Source organism: Megascapheus bottae, chromosome 8, assembly GCF_031878675.1.
Source record: "Megascapheus bottae isolate mThoBot1 chromosome 8, mThoBot2.hap1, whole genome shotgun sequence".
In the NCBI taxonomy this organism is placed as follows: domain Eukaryota; kingdom Metazoa; phylum Chordata; class Mammalia; order Rodentia; family Geomyidae; genus Megascapheus; species Megascapheus bottae.
This window is the reverse complement of record NC_143516.1, coordinates 32973647-32997076: the sequence shown is the minus strand read 5'-3', so window position 1 is coordinate 32997076 and position 23430 is coordinate 32973647. Positions and strand designations below refer to the sequence as shown.

The following is a 23430-nucleotide window of genomic DNA, read 5'->3' as shown; positions in this document are numbered from 1 at the left end:
ATGCCAAGTAGTGGAATTGCTGGGTCATAGGGGAGCTCTATGTTTAGCCTTTTGAGGCACTGCCATACTGCTTTCCATAGTGGTTGAACGAGTTTGCACTCCCACCAACAGTGTAGTAGTGATCCCTCCTGCCCACATCCCCTCCAGCATCTGTTGTTATTAGTTTTCCTGATCCTGGCCATTCTAACTGGAGTGAGGTGGAATCTTAGTGTTGTTTTGATTTGCATTTCTTTTATGACCAGAGATGCTGAGCATTTCTTCATGTGTCTATAGGCCATTTTTGTTTCTTCTTCAGAGAAGACTCTCTTTAAGTCTTTGGCCCATTTTTTAATGGGATGGTTGTTATATTGGAGATTAGTTTTGGAGTGATTCAATTTTTTTAGCTGTTGATATATTTTAGATATGAGGCCTTTATCTGTTGTGTGGTTGGTGAAGATCTTCTCCCACTCTGTAGGCTTCTTAATTAATTTACTAGCTATGTCCTTTGCCATATAAAAGCTCTGCAGTTTAATGCAGTCCCACTTATCCAGCCTTTCTCTGATTTGTTGTGATTCTTGGTCCTTATTAAGGAAGTTTCGACCTGTGCCAAGGAGGCCTAGTGTATCTCCCATTCCTTCTTGTAAAGTTTTCAGTGTGTCAGCTTTTACCTCCAGGTCTTTGATCAGTCTCATATTCTTATTCTCTTAAAGCTGTTCTCTCAACACTTCCCTGGCTTTCCTTAAGGTCTCTTTGGATTACCACATCTTTCAGACTGAGTAGCCACATCAGCAAAATATTATGTCCTCTATGCTGTTTTAAGTCTCATGATCATCAGAGTAAATAAAGTATAACTCATATATTTAGTATAAAGTACTTCTGTTAACTGGCTACTGCCTAAAACTTCAGATTACTATTTAGTAACTTTCACAAAGGCTATCTGAATGAGAATGATAACTCAGATATATCTGATGCTAAGGATTCCTTCTCTCCAATTCTCAAATGTATGGACATAGAAATGAATGGGGGTGGGGGGAGAATCGGTGTCCTAGAGAAGACAACAGCAAAAGTGTACATTAGAAATATAATTCTAGGTACATTTCAACTCTTCTTATAATTTTGCAGAGGCAACAAATTACTAAAAGCCATAGGTTGCCTCATCCTAAGATATATAAGCCTCTAGATAAGAGGTATATAGATTTTTACTTATTAAGGTCTGTATTATTAACCATCTGTTTAGTAGAATTTAAGATTTAATAATAGAAAGGAAAGCTCCTGTACAATGTACAATGATAGCTACAAAAACAGACAAACAGACATAGCGCTCAAATTCTACTTCAATCTAAGACTAAACAGGTATAAATACTTGTTCAGAATCTACATTTGGGTTTAGTTATCAAATATTTGGCAGTTTGTCAGTATTACTATAATTCTCAGCTAAGCTTAAGCACACTCAATCGTGATTCAAAACAGTATTACATGTTTGCCAGTTCTGACTCATTGTCTGCAGAAATATTTTCACAAGCATCAGCAAGTCTGTGAAATATTCCATTCTTTGAGTTACTCAACTATTTGTCTACTTTTTAAGTTGAGTCTCATTTTCAGTTTCCGAATAAAGGCTTCAAGTACTACTAGAAGAAAAGAAAGAACAGAAAGAACTTTGCAATCAAAGTGAGGAGGAGGAGAAGGAGGCTAAGAGAAGTAGCAGCTGAGCAACATACGTGGCCGGGGGGTGCTTGCATGGGGCGCTTCAAGTCATTCCGACCTCTACAAGCTCGGATTACAGTTTTGTGCCGGTGCAAATGTATTTCAGCTTCTAACTGGTTCCAGAGTTTATCATGAGCAGGTCCCTTCATGTCTCGTCCTAGTAACTGTATTTGCTGGACCCTTCATATTGAGATGAGAGTTTAGTTAGTTTTTTTGCTTTGTTTTGTTTTATTTATACCAAGGCTCAGAAGAGTTACTAAACATCATCAGGGCTGGGAGTCTGGCCTAGTGGTAGAGTGCTTGCATGACGAGTGCATGCATGAAGACCCAGGTTCGATTCCTCCATACCACATACAAAGAAAAAAGCCAGAAGTGGTACTGTGGTTCAAGTGGTAGAGTTCTAGCCTTGAGGAAACCCAAGGACAGTGCTCAGGCCCTGAGCCCAAGCTCAGAACTGGCAAAAAAAAAAAAGTAAACATCAAGTAGTGTTTGCATAAAACTTTGAATCTTGGGTAAAATTCTGAGGAGCTTCCCATATTTATAATGATAAAACTGAAAAAAGCAGATATCTTCGAATGAAAATCATTTAAACTTGTATAAACAAATGATAAATCCTTTAGCTATATATGCTCAAAACAATTGACATTCATGTCAATTAACACATTTTACACCTTGCTTACAACTGGGGTAACTCAGTAAACTCAGACATTACATTATTAAATATTAACTTTGTAGATATCACTGTACAAAAAGGATTTCTTCTAATGATATTTTTAAGTCCTTCTTTCTTTCCCTTCCTCCCGCCCTTCCTTTCTTCCTTCCTTCGGTGTGTGTATATGTGTGTGTATGTGTATACTGGGACCTGAATATAAGGTCTAAGTGCTGTCCCTTAGTTTTTTCACTGAAGGCTAGTACTCTACCACTTGTACCATAGTTCTACTTTCAACTTTTTGCTGGTTAATTTGAGATAAACCTCATAGATTTTCCTGCCCAGGACGGTTTCAAACTATGATTCTCACACCACAGCTTCCTGAGTAGCTAAGATTACCGGTGTGAGCCATCAGTGCCTGGCTATGGATGTCCAGCTCTTTTATGAATGATTTTGATCAAGAATGATCATTTCATTTTTTTTTCATTTTTTGCCAGTCCTAGGGCTTGAACTCAGGGTCTGGGCACTGTCCTTGGACTTTCTCAAAGGCTAGACCTTGGCCACTTGAGCTACAGCAGCACCATTTCTGTCTTTTTCTATGTATGTATGGTACCGAGGAATCAAACCCCAGTCTTTGTGCATACTAGGCAAGCAATCTACCACTAGGCCAAACTCCTAACCCTTACTTATTTCTTTACAATTACATAATCTTTTAAGTAAATGTACAAAGGGATTACCATTCAACATGTCACTTTATAATGAGAATGCATCATGATCAATACAATCCATTTCAAATGATTGTTTTAAACTTGGTAATGTTTTTAGAAAATTTGTACTTCACTATGACATTGAAAACTGTATTTCACATCTGTCCTCAATGTAACATTAAAACAATGACCACAAAATGATTTAATACTAATAATAAATCACCAAAGCTGGTGAAAATTTACTTAACAAATTTAATGGCAACAGAATTCTATTTTTAGGATTTTCATGAAAAAAAAAAAACACTGAATCCCAATTTTTTGAGAAGAACAAATAGATTTCATTTCTTTGTTTTACTTGGGATTTGAACTCAGTGCCTTATTGCTTGCTAGACAGACATTCTACAACTTGAATCATGCTCCAAACCCTTCTTTTATAATGTAAGCTATTTGGGGGAGGTATGACATCACTTTTTTGTCTGAGAGTAGTCTCAGACCTATTTCTCGTACCTATGTCTGCCAAGCAGCTGGATTACAGAAATATAGCATAAGTCCTTGATTATTTTGTAGAGATAATGGGAGAGAAAGTCTCTCCAATTTCTCGCCCCAGCTAGCTGGGAACTTGATCCTCCTAATCTATCACTTCCTAGTAGCTACGATTTTAGGTATAAGTCATTGTAGCTGGCCCAAATCAGGTTTAAGTGAAGATACAATCTGTTAGGGACATGTGTTAGGAATGTTCATTTGTGAATATTATTGCAGATTTAAGGCAGGAAGTAGCTCAAAAATGATGCCCTGAAGAGTTAGCATTCCACACAAGTTTAATGTCTAGTATGTGTAGTGTCTGAAAAGTACACTTACTTTGTATGGGAAAATAAAGCCCTGTAGTATATAATGTGGTCAATATCAATTCAACAAGTGCAAGCCATTGTTAACTGTAAAATAATTCTGCGGGTAAAAATTAACCGTTCATTTATAAGTAACGAGTCAACCTCCTTAAATACCCAATGTGTCACAAGAATACAAGCACACCGACTTTTTACATACCTTCCCGCCAGTTCCTTGTCCAAGTACTTGGCAGCCAGCCGTGCCCCATAGACTTCAGCCTGGAGAACAGCTATATGTCTGCGAAGAGCCTCGTTCTCCTTCCTCAACAATTTCACCTCAGCTTCCAGTTGAGCTTCTTTCACTTTTTCTTTTTTGTTTGCTTCAAGCTCTCTTTCCTATTATAATTCGTTAAAAATATGTAACTTAACAAATATTCACTGACTCCTTAGCAGTAAATACACATAGGCACACAGTGTAAAATGCCAAAACTAAAAGTATACAATAAAACTACTGCCACTTCATTTTGATAAAATAAAACTAAGGTCTGAGTCAGGTTCCCTGCAGGCTTTGAGACAGTCTCACTTATGTATCTCAGGCTGGTCTCAAACTTGCAATCCTCTTGTTTTTCCTTATAAATTCAGGAATGCTGAGATTACAGGTATGTACAGCATGTCCACTGGATATGGTTCTTTCTAAATCAGGACATTTTTAAAACCAGTTCTACCTATGAAAACTACAGAATGTGTATGTCTATAAATAAGGGGTTAAAATACATTGTACAGAATCTAAGCGCAACAAATCTTAGCTTCAAGTCAAAGCAGAGCACAAAATAGAAAAATACAAAGTACTGCCCCAAGACAAACAAATTACAAACCAAATAATCATGTAGAATGTATAATGGAACAAAGTTCTTCTGAGAGTTATCCTAAGAGTTAATCAAGAAGACCATTTAAGTGGAATGGCTTTTACTGACTGATTTACTGAACCCACAGTGTATTGGGTCTCCTTTAGATGAAGAATTTCCTTAGCACCAGTAAAAATTTGTTTCTGTTGAGGAAATAACAAAGGCTTTTTCTACTACACTGACATGGTTAGATAATTATTTCAGCAAACTTTTCGCAACTTATGGAACATACTTCAATATAAATATAATTGTTAGACTTGATCTAGTTTTGAATAACATTAAAACTGATGCATTAGTACACGTGTTAGTTGGACACATACATTATATACATTTGTATACACATGTACACATACACATATGAAGAAACTAAAACTAATAAAAATATCAGATGCTGGGTATACTGATTGTTTTCTTTGGTTTAAAATATTTCTTTTTTAAAATACAAGCTTTGACCATTTTCTTTCTCAGAAATGCAAAATCATAAAATGATATTAGGCACATGTACTTCTTGTATAAGAAAGGAGTTTTGGGGCTGGGAGTTTGGTCTAATGGCAGAGTGCTTGCCTAGCATGCACAAAGACCCACGTTTGATTCCTTGGAACCAAATACATAGAAAAAAGCCAGAAGTGGTGCTGTGGTTCAAGTGGTAGAGCTCTAGCCCTGAGAAAACCCAAGGACAGTGCTCAGGCCTTGAGCCCAAGCCCAGGACTGGCAAAAAATAAAAAAAATAGGTAAAATAAAATATTTCTTATGTAACACGTTTGGGGTATAGCTCGATTGATCCCCACAGCCTAGTAAGCCCAGGCCCTAGGTTTAATTCCCAGCATCTAAAAGAAAAAAATATATGGGGCTAGGAGTTTGGCATAGTGGTAGAGTGCTTGCTTAGCATGCACAAGGACCCGGGTTCAATTTCTCAGTACCACATATATAGAAAAAAGCTGAAAGTGGTGCTGAGACTCAAGTGGTAGAGCTCTAGCCTTGAGAAAGCACAAGGACAGTGCCCAGGCCCTGAGTTTAAGCCCCAAGACTGGCAAAAATACATATATATATAGTTAAAAAAAATTTGCTACATAAGTGACAAACAGAAGGAATATGAATGGATTGTATAACTTTCATTTAAAAAAAGTGCTGAGAGCTTGTTTGGAGGTTCTAGCAGGGAGCACAGCTACTTATACACCCTTGACGGAAGGGAAGACCAGTTCTTCTCTATCGGGGATGGTCGTCCTCTTCGACTGAGAGCACAGCTTTGGGAGGGAGGACATAAAGCAGTGAGGGAGGATGGGGACACCACCTAGCCAGCCAGATCAGCCAAATCAACCCTAGCCATCACCCAAATGTGCCCTTACACCCAAATGTGAAGGCATTCCTTTTCTCTTATTACTCGTATGATTCATCTCATATGACTGGAGCTGACTTTGGTATCTGGTATATTGTGTATAGGTTTATTTGTTTATTTGAAATAAGGAAGGGAAGGGGAAAAACAAGATGACTGGGAGGGGGTGTGGGAGAGGAAAAGTGGGAGACAAACATGGGAAAGGGTGTCAATGTTTACGAAGTCCCGTACCCACTACCTGACCAATGTAACTGTAACCTCTCCACACATTAACCTGACAATAAAACACAATAACAATTAATAAATACAGCTTAAGAAAAGCGCTGAGAGCTGGTGGCTTATGCTTGTAATCCTAGCTATTCAAGAGGATGAGAGACTGGAAGCCAATCCAGGCAGCAAAATCCATGGGTTTTCTCCAATTAAAACTCAAAAGCTAGAGCTGTGTGTGGCTAAGAGGTAGAGTACCATCCTTGAGAGAAAAAAAAAAAAATTAAAAAAAAAAAAAAAACAACACCTCAGGGACAGCACTCAATTCTACCCATAGGACTGGCACAGCCCCTACCCCAAAACATACATACAAACACGCGCGCAGACACACAGACACAGACACAGACACACACACACACACACACACACACACACACGGATTGATATATCAACTAGAACTTATTTTCCAGAGACTGTTCTTAGAGAACTCAATTAAACTAGTCTTCCCTTTATAACAACTTTAGAATTATTAATAGCTCTCTTTTTTCTTTTTTTCTCTTTCATTCTTTTCATTTTCCTTCCTTCTTTCTTTCCCTCCATTCCTGTCTCCCTTTCTCTCTTTCCTCTCCCCTCCCCTCTTTTTCCAATCCTGGGGCTTGAACTCAGGGCCCAGGCACAGTCCTTGAACACTTTTAGGCTAGCAAGTGCTCTGCCACTTGAGCCACAGCACTACTTCCACTTTTCTGGTAATTAAAGATATTAGAGATAAGTGTTTCACAGACTTTTGTGTGTGGGTTGGCTTTGAACCTCAATCATCAGAGTGCAGCCTCCTGAGTAGCTAGGATTACAGGTGTGAGCCACCAGCACCCAGCAACAATCATTTTGTTTTAATGATTCAAACCCTTATGAGGCTTACAAACTTGGAGGCCTCAAATTAATAGATGTAAACACGAACAACATTGAAGAAACTACAGATAATTACTTCTAGATTTAAATATTTTTGTGCATTTTTAGTTAAGCTTTTTGTTACCTGAAAAAAAAAAAGTCATAAGACAAATTAGAACCTGATAAGTTGAGATTAAAGAGAAAGACAGTAAGGATTCACATATTGGTATTTTCTAAAATAATTTGTTAATTCTGAGAATCCAGCTGTGAAGGACCATTTTTTCAGGCCTGTTGAAAAGTCCTTATACATGCAGTGAATGAGGCAAACAACCAGCACACTCTTTTCTCAGGAATAAATTAAAATAGAAACTGAGAGTGTAAAAACTAGATATGCTTAATATACCTACAATTCTTCCAAGTGAGCAAATTAACTGCCCTTTTAAAGCAAGAGGTTTGAAAAGTTATAATACATGAGGCTGTCAAGTGCAGGTATAACCCTAGTTCATATTTGTAATCCTAGCTACTTGAGAGGCTGGGATCTGAAGACTGTGGTTCCAAACCAGCCTGGGCAGGAAAGTAGAGCTGTGGCTCAAATGATGGAATGTGAGCATTGAGCAAAAAAGCTTAGGGACATAACCCAGGCCGTGTTTAGGCTCTAGAATGGACACAAAACATAAAAGAAACAAAAACAAAAAAGAAAAACTGATAGGTTCTGTATTAATGGCTATAAGTCACAAACAACAAAAAAAGAACCTTTAAGGACATGCAGTGAGAAAGGTACAATAGACCATCACTGAACATTTCAGGAATTTGAACACTGATAAGCTGCAAACATTAATGTTATTTCCAAATACAAGTAGTGACAACATATACTATGCAAATGAAATGCCAGCAACACATATTACAGCAAAACACAAATGACACCATACTTACCAGCTCCTCCACAGAGGGGACAGACTTAAGACACAAGAAAAAAGTTTTTTAAATTAGAAAACCTTCAAAAATTAATTTACCTAGTGGTATAATTATAAGAAAAATTACTATAAGTAAATGCCACTTGGGTAAAGTTCTCTAGAACAAATATATTTGCAAATCTATGAACAGTAACAATTTTATAGTAATAGAGTAAAACATCTTAAAAAATCAAAAGTAATTAACAATGTTCTTTTGGTATTTTTTTCCTTTATGGTACCATGTTTCAAAATGTAACCATGACACTTTAGGTAAATTATTTTCAAATGAAAATGTAATTGTGGGGCTGTGAATTTGGCCTTGTGGTAGAGTGCTTGCCTAGCATGCACAAAGACCCAGGTTCAATTCCTCAGTACCACATACACAGACAAAAAGTCCGAAGTAGTGTCGTGGCTTAAGTGTGCTAGCCTTGAGGAAAAAGCCAAGGACAGTACTCAGGCCCTGAGTTCATGCCCCAGGACTGGCAAAAAACAAACAAAAGGAAAATGTAATTGTTTCTCAATGTTAGTAAGAAACAGTTTCATACATATATATATATATATATATATATATATATATTTTTTTTTTTTTTTGCCAGTCTTGGGGCTTGAACTCGGAGTCTGAGCACTATCCTTGGGCTTGCTCAAGGCTAGCACTCTACCACTTGAGCCACAGTACCACTTCTAGCTTTTTCTATGTATGTGATCCTAAGGAATCCAACCTGGGTCTTCATGCATGCTAGGCAAGCCTTCTACCACTAGGCCTAACTCCTGTCCCTATGAATTTTGTTAAATAAAACACTACTTAGATTCATATTCAGAATTTAAAAGAACTTTATGAGAACATAAATACTCATGTAAATCAATTCTTCTATCATATGTGTACTAGAAACCACCAAACAAAATTAACTGAAAATATACAACAAAAAAATGCATTAACTTTCATCACACTATCAACAAACACTAGTGCACATTGTGTCTCTCCTAAGCCTAACTATATAATTAAAAAAAGAAAAGTGGTACATTATATACGTTCAATACACATATATATTCATACCCACATATATAACTAATACATAAACATTCAGTACATATGAGGTTAAACTGAAATGAGACCTAAATTTCTATTTAAGTAATTTTGTTAATTACATGGTAACTTCATAAAATGAAACAATATACAGGTATTTTTAAGTGTTCAGTAGTAGGGAAAATGCTTATAATCTATGAAAAGCAAATGAAATGTTTCATTCTATATTCCCCCTCTTTTCTAAATTTGATTGGAGGTGGTCTGATCTTACGATCAACCAGGACACTGATATGCAGGTGGGTAGGCAATGAGATGCTGGCAGCAATTATTGGGAATTCCATGAAAAATTATTTAAGATGGCTAACACAGGTGAGAATTAATTTAATGAAACTTTTTACTCTTCTCCTGGATAAATCCCTCTTCTGCCGGGAATTCAGTCATGAAGAAACTCTGCAAATGGAAATCATGGGCTAAATATGGCAGAACACAACAAAATAAGGAACTTGGACTTACAGAACCTATGCAAATTGCTGTGTCAACTCTGGAATGTCTGCCTTGGGATTCTTTTGAGAGAAAAGTAAGTACTCTGCAAATATGAATACTATTCAAATCCCAATGTTACTGGGGATACCTGTTATATGCAACTGAATTTAATCCTGATACAGAAGAACAAAAGTTACTTTTGTAATAACTATGAATACTCTAAACATATTTAGATGTGTGTATGTGTGTGTGCGTGTATGTGCGTATTTATAAAAAGGAAAAAAATGAACTGCCAGATGATTACTGTAACATGAATCTCCTGGTTATGATACTATGGATGAATATATGTGATCATGAACTACATTTCCTGTATTTTCTAAAATTTCTCCAGTGAATACACTTAACATTTGATAATAAAAAACATCATTAAGATTTGCTGTATATGCCCTCCAAAATACATGTTAAGTGCCTATCACTCTTTAAACTACTTACCAACTTTGCCTTTATAGTACCAGAGTCAACACTTTGACCAGTTTTAGCATGAAGCTGAAGCTGAATAGAGTGCAACTGTAAAAGTTGATCATGTACTTCTTTCTCCAGTACAACCTTCTCTGCCTGGGTCTCTGTCAGTTCAGATCTCAGATCCACCAACTGTGCCTTATGAAGAAACAGAGAATATTAAGAATTTTTAATTTTATTTTGATTGTAATCATTGTTATTCAAGATTGATAGAACATATCCTTGAAATAAATATATGAACACTAGAAGATCATCAGGTGATCAAGATACTCATCTAAACTCCCAGGACAGTAATTAGATATTGAGTGGCAAGAACTTGAAAATTCTACAAACAATATTATCTAATAATTCAGAATATTCTTTGTGTTTATTTCACTTAAGAAGTAGTCTTTTCACTGTTTCACTGTTCAAAGCTTATGAAAATACACACATATCGGAGGTTTAGCGATTCTTCACAGACAGTATATGATGGTGATCTACTGACGGTAATAGTACATGAGAGGAAAGGCCAGTAACTAACATTCTTTCTTTAGCTCAGAAATATTAGCCTACTCACTATCTAGTACGGTTATTCTAAGAGTTATGGTACCAGTTACTAAGACCATAAGAAGCCTAAGAATTTGATTGTGAATTTTTAGTTACACCATAGCAGCCATAATAGAACAAGTCTTTAAGACTATGTACTCTTCAGGTAGACATTTTTCATTTTTGCACAGCTGACATTGTTTTAACATTGTGTATTAAAAGAGCCCTTTGTGTTTGGTCTTCTCAAGTGGGCAAGAGATTAAAGATAAAGAAAGCACTTTTGTTTTTTATACTAGAAAATGTTCAATCTGTCTTGAGGCCTGCTACTATGATGTGCAAATAAGCCTAGTAAAACAAGTAAAAAGAGGGGCTGAGAGTTTGGCCGAATGGTAGAGTACTTGCCTGGCATGCACAAAGACCCAAGTTTGATTCCTCAGTAGCACATATATAAAAAGGCCAGAAATGGTAGAGCTCTAGCCTTGAAAGTCCAAGAACAGTGCTCAGGCCCTGGGTTGAATCCCGAGGACTGGCAAAAAAAAAAAAAAAAAGTAAAAAGAACAAAACTAAAAAGTAAGATTTTATGGTCTTTAAAGCAATTACAAAAGGAAAATAAGTATGTTTATAATATGTGCACTATAAGCAACATATAAATCATGTTGAATTCAACACAGCCAGAAATAGTTTAAATTCAGCCATGTGTAATTATAACCATTTTATCTATTACATTGACTTTCATTCTTTGTCTTATTTCTTTTCACAATTATCTAATAGTCCTTTATTCCTTATACTTTTTGTAAACTAGAAGTTAGATTCCCCCCCGCCCCCAATTTGTTTTGGTCTGAGACTAGAACTCAAACTCAGTGTCCGACCAACCGCAGCGGCTCACACCTGTAGTCCTAGCTATTTAGGAGACTGAGATCTGAGAATCACAGTTCAAAGCCAGCCTGGGCACTAAAGTTGGTGAGACTTTTATCTCCAATTAACCTCTAGAAAACAGGAAGTGGGGCTTGGCTCAAGGGTAGGGTGGCAGCCTTGAACTGAAGAGCTCAGGGTTAACACCTAGGCCCAGGGATATAGTGGTAGCCTTGAGATGAAGAGGGACAACACCCAGGTCAAGTTCAAGCCCCATGATCCACCAAAAAAAAAAAGCAAAGAAAGAAAGAAAGAAATTACAGAATTTTACAATGAAAAGGATCTTAGAGGTCTAAAAGCTATGATAATAACAATTAGCATTGAGATAAATGAAACCAGACCAGTCAAGGCTGTTTATTTTCTAAGATTACCCAGTTAGTCAGTGGCAAAATAGCACTTGAATCCAACTTCACTAACTCCTAGGGAAGGGCAGCAAAAGCAATATTGACTAGGTAGCAATAAGGAAAAATTTGTTTGATAGCCACAATACATATGTTTAACTGACAATATTCATACTACCACAAAGCAAGCATCTATCCACCATATGGTCATTATACACATTCCACACATTATCTCTAACTTTTATTACACACCTCAACTCAGAACTGGAGGTCAGGATTTAAAAGAGTGCACAAGTAAATAAGACCTGAAATTAGTTTGACCATTAAAAAAAAAATGATAGAGCATCTTTCATTTGTTTGTTTGTTTTTTTAACAGAAAGAGAAATAACTGATTTTAGCCTTCTACCTTAAAACTTTTACACCCCAAAAATGTTTTTGCTATTATATGATAAAAAGTTTAACAGCAAAGAAATAATGCAAATCAATTCTAAAATGAAACATCATCACACTCTAGTTATAATGACTACAGTTTTTTTTTAAGATAAATATTTAGAGGGTTTAAGAAATAAAGGAATTTGAATTAAAGAAAATAAACTGCTACTTCTTAAAAAAGTGGAATTACTAACAATTTCAAAATTAGCCATATATCCAAAGGAGATAAATCAGGATGTAAAGCAGTATTGTACACATATGTTCTCAATAGCCAGGATAAGGAATCAACCTAGAAGTCCACCAGTAGATGAACAAATAAAAGTGTGGTACATACACCCACACCCGCACAGACACACATGGAATGTGATTCGACTGCAGAAAACAATGATGTGTGAGGCAACATGGATAAATCTTGAGGACATTATATGAAATAACCAGATATAGAGAGACAAATTATTACGTGATCCCACTCATATGTGGCATCTAAAAAAGTCCTTTCAATAGAAGTGGAAACTGGGTGCCACAGATGGGGAGAAATCAGTCAAGAGATTGGTTCAAAGCTACAGTTAGACTAGAAGTAAATTCTGGTGTTCTATTATACAACTGGATGATTAAAGTTAATGACAGTATATATTTCAAAGTAAGTAGAAGAATGTATAATTATAAAGAAATGATAAACATTTAAAGTGACAAACTAATTATCCGGATTTGATCATTATAAAACTTTTTAAACACATGTATGGAAACCATGTTGTATTCATTAATGTATAATTATTACATTAGTCACAAATTAAGTTTTACAATATCAAGCTATGCTGCACAAAGTAAACATGAAGCATTAGCTGAAATGGAATCTGAAAGAGATACTTTACCTAATAACATTAGAGGATTATCATCATTATTCACTTTAATAGTTAATATGATTGTGTTTCTCATCATACAGACTCTCAAACACTCAAACTTTTCCGCAAAACAATTCTTGCTAATGTAATTATTTTATTCTATTTCTTAACTACTAGAAATCAAGTTTCACCAAAATCAAATTGTTCTGTTTCCTATTATTACACTTTGTGCAGATCTAAATCCTCTGCCTATATAATTTAAAATACACAGCAGCTGCAGTTCTTTTCTTTCCAAAGATAAATAGGATTTTATGCCTAAACTATTTTATGAATTAAAAAAGATACTAATTAGGGGCCAGGAGTTTGGCCTGGTGTTAGAGTGTTTGCCTAGCATGCAGGAAGACCAGGGTTCGATTCCTCGGTACCACATACATAGAAAAAAGCTGGAAGTGGTGCTGAGGCTCAAGTGGTAGAGCTCTAACCTTGAGAAAGTCCAATGGCAGTGCTCAGGCCCTGAGCTCAAGCCCAGGACTGGTTAAAAAAAAAAAGAAAGAAAGAGGCCGGGAGTTTGGCCTAGTGGTTAAAGTGCTTGCCTAGCATGAGCGAAGACCCAGGTTCGATTCCTTGGTACCACATACATACAAAAAAGCTGGAAGTGGTGCTGAGGCTCAAGTGGTAGAGCTCTAGCCTTGAGAAAGTCCAAGGACAGTGCTCAGGCCCTGAGCTCAAGCCCAGGACTGGCAAAAAAAAAAAGAAAGAAAGATACTAATTGGGCTGGGATCATGTAGTTCAGAGGCAAAGTGCTTACCTAGCAAGTGCTTACCTACCTGGGTTCAATCCCCAGTACCAAGAAAGAAAAGACACACACACACACACACACACACACACACACACACACACACACACACACACACACACACCAAGCCATCCTACCTACTCAGGAGGCTGAGAACTGAGGATCATGGTTCCAAGCCAGTCTGGGCAGGTGAGTCTCTGTGAGACATTTATCTCCAATTAACCACTCCAAAACCAGAAAAGATGCTGTGGCTTAAAGTGGCAGAGCACTAGCCTTGGGCAAAGGACAGTGCCCAGGCCCTGAATTCAAGTCCCATGAACAACAACACCCCACCTCCTGAAAAAAGATACTAATTATTTTTCTATAAGTACTCTCGTGTTTTGTGGAAGGGACAAATTAAAACAAAAATTAGCAATGTCTGTAGGTTATGTGCTTGAAAGTAATTAAGATAGTACAGATTAGATAGAGTCTACATGTTCTATATCACTAATTTATCTAAAATTCTCATCTATACTCACTAACTTTCAAAACTTACACAAGAAATGAAGCTAGATCCACTTATACATACATGCATAGGTACATACACACACTTACACACACATCATACTAACTTTAGGCCAATATAAGAAGCCAAAGAGGGCCGGGAGTTTGGCCTAGTGGTTAAAGTGCTTGCCTAGCATGCACGAAGACCGGGGTTCGATTCCTCGGTACCACATACATAGAAAAAAGCCGGAAGTGGTGCTGAGGCTCAAGCTGTAGAGCTCTAGCCTTGAGAAAGTCCAAGGACAGTGCTCAGGCCCTGAGCTCAAGCCCACGACTGGCACAAAAAAAAAAAAAAAAAGAAGCCAAAGATATCGGATAAGACTTCCTTTGCACCTGTAGGAACTAAGGCCAGAGAGACTACGGTGCCATTGCCCTAAACTACACCTTGCATGGGATTAGACATCAAACCTCCTGACAGCCTTTATAATTCTGACAGTAACAGAAAAGACTGTGAGGAAGCAGTCCACGAGCTGCAAGTGAGATAAAAATGTAAGGTGTCAGAACCTTTAACATTTAATGTGTGAGTGCCAAATTTTCAAATTTAAAAAGGAGCCAGACTAATTCTGTTGCTTACAGTTATCCTGATATTCATACTCAATGTGACTGGAGAATTCTACAGAAGGGAACAGATCTGAAAACTAAAATGGATTTGTTTCCTCCCCGAAACTGCATTCGTAAAGCATCTGATAGTTCAGATTATTTTCCTAAGCCATGGTCTTCCCTTTAAAGAGCTTATATTATCCAGGCAAAGAGATGTTGCAACTACCAATTATGCCAGGGTCCACAGTGAGTTCAAGGCATCAGAACAGACTCTAACTAGAGAGCAAAGGAATTGGTGAAGAGAGTCTTCAGAGATAATGATATGTCTTATAATGAGTGTTTGATACTGTAGAAATAAAGACATACACATGAAAATCTATACCAAAGTAGAGGTACCATGAAAAATCAAGGCCCACAGACAAGTTTTATTGAGGAAAAAGAAGTTAAGAAGGAGTGATAAAAGATAAGGACAGAGTGGCCTGGAGTTTGGCCTAGTGGTAGAGTGCTTGCCTAGCATGCACAAAGACCCGGGTTCCATTCCTTGGTACCACATACATAGAAAAAAGCTGGAAGTGGTGCTGAGGCTCAAGTGGTAGAGCTCTAGCCTTGAGAAAGTCCAAGGACAGTGCTTAGGCCCTGAGCTCAAGCCCAGGACTGGCAAAAAAAGAAAAAAAAGATAAGGACAGATAAACAAATATTAATCATCAGTACAGATATAAGAAGTATAAAAAATAATAGGATCAAATTTGTCTTTTTAGATATGAATCATTAAAATGACTCATTTTAGAAACAAAAGATGTATTAGAGGGAATCAAGAAAAAGACATGTTAGGAATATGCAAAATAGAATGAGAACCTTAATTGTGTACTATGTCCTAAATTTATCTCATTATTCCCACCAGACCAACTCCTTCTCTTAGATTTCAGTGAATGGCATACAGCTTTTTAGGTATATGAGTACACTGTGCACTAGAATCTGGAGAAAAAAACAATGAATCTACTCTTAAAAAAATCACCATCTACCAGAAAGAGATAAAAATATACTTCTAATTAGGATGCAAATATAATAGGGACCAGTGTAGACACTGACTGTGATACACACACACAAAAAAAATTCTAGTTTCTGAAGGCTGTTATAACAAATCACTAAATTTGATGGCTTAAATAAGCTTATTCTAAGCTTATTCTCTGAGTTCAGGTCTTCAGAAGTTTGAAATCAGGGTGTTAGAGAGGATAATTCCTTCTGGAGACCTTGGACAAACTACTTCATAGATTTTTCCTAGTTTTTATTGGCTACTGGTAATTCAAGGCATGCCCTGGCCTGTAGACACATCAGTCTAGTTTTCTGTTTCCATTCATACGTAGCCCTGTCACTGTCTGCCTGTCATTTCCTGTTTCTTATGGGGATATTCACATTGGATTGTGAGACACTTCATTCCATTCTGATCTTCTCTCTAGGCCTTTGTCCAAGGGCTTGAACTCAGGACCTGATCACTGTCCTTGAGCTTTTTTGCTCAAAACTAGAGCTCTAGCATAGCTCCATTTCTAGCCAAAGCACCACTTCTGCTTTTGTGTGGTTAACTGGAGTATGAGTCTCAGGGACTTTCCTGCCTGGGCTGAATTAATGATAGCTAACTCCAAGCAGGTCCTCAACATTGCCTGGCAATTCTACATAGAACCGACAATTTCCTACTCTTCTATTACTGCTTCAATCTTCTAGGTCCTTCCTCTCACCACTTTTTATTTTTTAATTCTTTTTGGCAGTCCCAGGCCTTGAACTCAGGGCCTGAGCACGGTCCTTGGGCTTTCTCAAGGCTTGCACTCTACCACTGGAGCCACATTACCATTTCCAGGCTTTTTCTATATATGTAGTACTAAGAAATCAAACCTAGGCAAACACTCTTACCACTAGGCCAAACTCCAGGCCCACTCTCACCACTTTTATCAATTGACCTGGATTCCTGTTTTATAGAAAAAGAAACCAACTCATCACACAAAATGTCCACTAACTCCCACATCTCCCACTCATTAGCTCTCACTCCCATTTAAGTCAACCTTTCAATGTAAGGCTCTCCTTCTAGAGGGACTTTTTCTTGTCTTCACTCAGAATCTTACTGATGTTAATTACCCCTTGACTTTCATACAACACTCAGCTTTTCCCTCAAATAGATGATTTCCACCAACTTATAAACACATTCAAGCTTATTTTTTTCCCACTTAAAAACAAAAACTGGAAGTGAAGTTGTGGCTCAGAGTTGTGGAGTCCTAACCTAGAGCAAAGAAATGCTCAGGGACGGCGCCCAGGCCCTAAGTTTTAGCCTTACTATCAACAAGAAAAAAAAAAAATCAAACAGTATATCTGTAAACCTCTACACTCTCTTCCCAAAGCTATGTATCCAATCATATTCACTCTTTCTGACTTTTCTTCTTCCTCAGCTCCTCACCCACCAGAAATAAATAAATGTGTATTTGTACAGAGACTGACTCCTCTATAGTGAATCGCTTCAAACATATTAAAATCTAGCAACTGTGGTGGGAAGCTGTATTGTTTAGCTGTTAAAGGAGTGAATGTGCAGAAAATTTCACAACAGGCTTCTCTGAAGTATTAGTTCACAATATTCATTCTATTGTAACACACGTATAGCTATCAGAAGTATTTGCCACTACTGCTATCCTAATCAATGTCTGTGACTCAGCAAATAACCCAGTGGCTCACCACAGCGGGCAGGACATTTAAAACAGAGGTGGGCACCTGCACAGCCATATGCATCGCTGCACTGTTCACAACAGCCAAGCGACAGAAACAACCCAGATGCCCCACTAAAGATGAATGGATACAAAAAATGTGCTACATATATACAATGGAATTCTACATAGCCACCAGACAAGATAAAATAATGGCATTCGCTGGGTAGTGGATGAAACTAGAGCAAATCATGCTGAGTGAGATAAGTCAAGACCAAAGGAACAAAAGGTGCATAGTTTCCTTGATATGTGGATATTAGATCCAAACAGTACAAGACCGATGACTCAATATTCGGGTACCCAAGGTTATTGACATGGTCTTGGAGATATAGACATAAAAATCTAGGATGGGATATATACTCTACTGACATATTATATAGATCAATATGTATCTATGACATACAAAGTCTCAGCTTATTTATAATTATGTTGTAAAATTTATGTGCCAGTGATTGTATATAGAGATTTCCTTCTTGAATACTTTACTTTTTTGTTAAACATGGCATTTGAAACATGATATAAAAAAATCAATGTTAATAAAATCTTTAAAAAAATAGAGGTGGGATTTGAAGGGATGTTACTTTACCACTTGAGAATATACTGATATTCCCTGCTATACTCAGCACTTTATATACATGTGTCTTCCCATACATAATTACTGGCAAAAAAAATGTCACATAGGTGTTATATTTAATTAAAATGTAACGTCTTTTTCTGGAAGGACACAAAGACCAACAGATACAATATAAATGATCAATTTCTAAAACCACTTAACTGGATGTCTGCATTTGTTATACAAACCATAAGCAGCCTCAATGATTATTTCCTTATGTCCATATAACTAAACAGTGGAACTAATTCATATACTTACTAAGAAATTTTAAAAGGTTAAAAAAGTATAGAACAGAGATTCCCTTCTTGAATACTTATTTAACACATTTGAAATATGATGTAAAAAATCAATGTTAATAAATTTTTTAACAAAAAAATGTTTTTTTAAAGTACAGAAATCTCCTTTAGGTTTACAAGATCTCTTAAGACTCATAATAGTTTCTGGAGCAACACCTGAACTTCTGAAGATGGTACACCTACCAGTCTTCTTTGAAAGGCACTGATGACAATTAGCCTTTCCTCAGCAATACACAACTGACCATCAAAACTACAGTCTGTGTGCTAGTGGCTCACATCTGTAATCCTAGCTACTCAGAAGGCTGAAATCTGAGGACTGTGGTTCAAAGCCAGCAGAAAATTCTGAGACTCTTATCTCCAATAATATCTCCAAAAACCTAGGCCCTGAGTTCAAGCCCCATGATCAATTTAAAAACAAACAAGGCTGGGTGAAGTGCCTCATGCCTATAACCCTAGCTACTCAGAGGCTGAAATCTGAGGATCGAGGTTCAAAGCCAGCCCAGGCACTAAAGTCTGTGAGACTCTTATCTCCAACTAACCACTAGAAAACTGGAAGGGGCACTATGGCTCAGCAAGGGGTAGGGTGGTAACCTTGAGCTGAAAAGCTCAAGGACAGTGCTAGGCCCAGAGTTCAAGCCCCACAACTGACCAAACACACAAACAAATACACAGAACATGTTGTATATATCAAGAGTAACACCAAAAGCAGATGAATCAACTGCAGTTGAAAATACACAGAAACAAATCCAAACCAAAAAAATCTTCAAATTTTATCTTTCCTTTCACCATTTTCTAAAATCTGTGGATCATGTTGAAAAAAACACACTCATATTGTGATATATTAGCCAATTCTTATTTTGAGAAATAATGGTACTTCTTAAGCCAGAATATACAGTCAGAAAATACAAGTTCTGAAAATGAGAACACGTATAATTTATTACATGTGTAATCTATTATTTCAATGACTACTCATCCAAAACATTTAAATGGGAAAAAAATGAGTTCCATTTCCAACTCAGAGAATAATCTAATTTCTTTGAAATTACATTTTTTATCTGACATCAAAATCATCACTGTTTAGTTCTTTAGGTCATTTGAAAAACAAATTTGGGCTGAGCTCCAGTGGCTCCACCTGTAATCCTAGCTACTGTGAAGGCTGAGGATCATGATCCAGGCAAGCCCAGGCAGGAAAGTTTTCAACTAATCCCAGGAAAGAATGGAAGTGGAGCTGTGGCTGAAGTGGTAGAGCACTATCCTTAAGCAAAGGAAGCTCAGGAACAACACCAGGCCCAGAGTTCAGGCCTCAAGACAAGCAGAGGAAAACAAAAGGAATCTTTTCATTTTTAAAAAGCCATTTATCAAAAGGCACTGATGGCTCATGCCTGTAATCCTACAGCTCTGGAAGCTGACATCTGCAGATCTCTATTAGAAGCCAGACTGGGCAGGCTTAGAGAGTCTTATCTCTAACAACAGAAAGAGCAGGAAGTGGAGCTGTGGCTCAAGAGTTACAATGTTAGCCTTGAGCTAAGGGGCAGACCCAGAGTTCAAGACCTAGGACCAGTTAAAAAAAAAAAAAAAGCCATCTATGATGGGCTATATACTCTATATGTATAATGTTTTATTACACAGATTAATATGTATCTATGATATACAAACCCTCAGCTTAATTTTACTTATGTTCTAAAATAAAAGTACTGATGACTGTATATAGATTCCCTTCTTGAATACTTGTTTGTTAAACATGACATTTGAAGTATGATGTAAAAATCAATGTCAATAAATTCTTTAATAAAAAAGCCATTTATCTTTAGTAGATATTTAGATCTGTCAAAAATATGCAATGTTGAGACCAGAAGTTTGGCCTAGTGGTACAGTGCTTGCCTGGGTACCACATACATAGAAAAAAGCCAGAAGTGGTGCTGAGGCTCAAGTGGTAGAGCTTTAGCCTTGAGAAAGTCCAAGGACAGTGCTCAGGCACTGAGCTCAAGCCCAAAGACTGGCAAAAAAAAAAAAAAAAAAAAAAAATGCAATGTCTACTTTTAATCTTTGTTCTTTAAAGCTGAAGTACTGTCCTCAATACCATCCAATGCCATTTCAATAACCACTAATCAAGGAATCAGAAGACATTTTAATTTACTCACACTAAGTGATTACCTTCATATCAGCACTTTCTTTTCAACTTTTTCAAAAAAAGATGGAGAAATCAATATACCTCTCAGTGGAGAAGAGTCACAAAACCCTAGATTTGTCAATGTATACCAATCAAAAATAAATTACATTTCTAATGACTATGAGGAAAGAAAGAATTCTGACCACTAAACAAGAACAGTGTTTGAGATATATGTTAATTTGGATACAATGGGCATTCTCAATTAGTACAAATGTTAATGATAATTTCTTAGGAAAGCTAGTATTCTGATTTTACCTAATTAATATGAAATACTTATTCTCTTATTAAAACTTCCCAGTTAGAAATTGCTATTTATGTATTATTGTAAATCTATCATGAATTCTAGACACTGTAATAATATCCTAAGTTTACTTTCCACATAATGTGAAATATACAATCACCTCTACCCTACTGCCATGGCCACCTTTAGGCAGTAATAAGAACTAAGGCAAATGATCCTCCTTTATATGCTTTCAAAAATAAAGTCACACCTTGTTGGGAAATACCGTGAAGTACAAATACATCAACCTCAATGTTAGATGTTATCTGAGTAAGAGGGAGCTCAGGAGATACCTACTTGTAATTTTTAAGGACCAACTGTGTATGCAAACAGAAAGACAACCATACTTTGGCATACATTCCATTCAACTTTTCCTAAGAGCTTTGGTCAGATTCCCCTAAACAGTTCATGCATGACTGTTCCAACTGGGTATTTACTCTGGATCGTAAACATGAATATAATCAGGATTGCATCTCCCTGAAAATACACCAGAGACTGGTTTATCACTGCAAAACTCATAGGTCAGGAGGTGGGCCAGCGGGCCAAGGTATCCTCCTGACATCTTCGGTTTATTAATGTAACACTTGCAAGGAAGCCGAACGTCAGTAGCTCCTGGTCCCTCCCGGTGACATACTTGCAATAGGTGGACGGCAGGCCGTCGGGAGACCCTCACGCAGGTCTACCTCCGCTGCCTCTACACTCTCCCAGCGCAGCCCAGGGCCCGGAGCCCGGGTGGGCAGTTTCCTGGAGTCGCTCCCCGGGTGCGTTCCGCGGGACCTAACGCCCTCCACGGCCCGCCCCCCGGCCCCGCGGCTCACCTCTAGCTTGTGGTTGATCTGGGACACCGTCTGGGCTTTGTGGCAAAGCTGCGCGAAGCAGGAGCTCAGGCTGGTCATCTTCTGCCGCCCCTCATAGGTGATGTCCGCCTGGTCCGGGTCGATCTCACCCAGGAGCAGATCCACGTCCACGAAGGCCTTGTCGAACTCCTTCTCCAGCACCTCCAGCCACCGGAACATGGACACCCCGCCGGGGGAGACTCCCACCGCGCAGGAGGCGCTCCCGGGGCCCCCTCCGGCTCCGGCTGGGCAGGGGCCGCCCGCAGACATGGCGCCGTCCAGGGCCTCCCCCGACTGCTGCGGACCCTCGCCGCCCACCCGGCGCGAGGGGAACTGCTGGCACTGCGGGGAGCCCCCGCGCGCGCACCTACACACACGCACACACGCCCCGACGCTCCCCTGCCTTCCCTCGCGCGGCCAACGCCGGCACGGCGGCCCCGGAGTGGCGGGAGCCACAAGGATGCGCTGACGGAGACCGCAGACGGAAGACCCGGACGGCCCCACCTCCCGGCCCGCCCCCGCCGCGCATGCGTAGTGAAGAACCGGGCGGCCGCAGCCCTCTGGGAGGAAGTGGGCGGGGCCTGGAGGCGACCTAGGCCTATGAAAGGCCTGCGTCGGGGGCCTGCCTGTCAGCGTCCATGTTGACAACTGGCAAGCCGCTGCTCCGGTCCGCCGGAAAGTAGGGAGAATTCCGGGCGTCCGCTTCCAAATCGGAAAGGCCCAAGGAAGAGAAAGACATCCACGTGGGAGGACCGGACGGTTTCCGCCAGGCTGGCTTTCCAGTGGGCGGGAAAAGCTGCCGCAGTGGCATCCGGGACAGGGATGGGGACGCGGTGGGGCGGTGTGAGCATGCGCGACAGCCACGTTTTCTCTTTTTCATTCCAGCTCTGGCTTGGCTTAGGGTGGGGTGGGTGGCTGGGCTGGGTGTACTTGGTGAGCCAGATCCTAAATGCCAGGGCCTGTGGATTTGGCTGACCCGGTTCCGCTGAATTAATAGAAAGCCCTTTTGTCTTGTCATGAAGAATCTGATAGGCCCGGATTCACATTCTAACCATCCCATCTCAGTTCTATTATCTGTGGTCCCAATTTTACTTCACTTAGCAATTGGGGAAATCTAGCGATTTCCTTGTTTGTATTCCACCTGTTTATCCTTAACCACCTTCCTAGTTTAAAAGCAATCTAAACAGGGAAAGATTAGACTAAGCTGACAGGAACTATCATAGATTGCTTAGGAGAGTATGTGGGAGCCAAGCACAATACCTTTAGCAATCTGTTCTGAGGATAGGCCCTTATAATTAGTCAAAACCTTCACTGTATGTCCTTTCTCAATAAGAAGCAAGAAATCACAGTTTCGGTTTGCCCTCTAGGGTCTTCAGACAGACTAGTTA

The 23430-nt window shown here is 38.6% G+C and overlaps 1 protein-coding gene across 2 annotated transcripts in view; it reads right to left on the bottom strand.

Moving 5' to 3' along the window:
- Positions 1 to 22510, bottom strand: part of Gopc (golgi associated PDZ and coiled-coil motif containing) — a 34728-nt gene extending 12218 nt beyond the window's left edge. The window contains exons 1-5 of one of the 2 annotated variants that reach the window (XM_090338224.1): positions 22025 to 22510; positions 10146 to 10310; positions 8127 to 8150; positions 4084 to 4259; positions 1698 to 1863 (exon numbers count right to left, since the gene is read on the bottom strand). In XM_090338224.1, coding sequence (XP_090194350.1) covers positions 1698 to 1863; positions 4084 to 4259; positions 8127 to 8150; positions 10146 to 10310; positions 22025 to 22312 — 819 coding nt within the window. In that variant the 5' untranslated portion in view covers positions 22313 to 22510. The remainder of the gene's footprint in view (positions 1 to 1697; positions 1864 to 4083; positions 4260 to 8126; positions 8151 to 10145; positions 10311 to 22024) is intronic. The other variant, XM_090338226.1, reaches the window with a different exon arrangement.
- Positions 22511 to 23430: the final 920 nt, after the last annotated feature.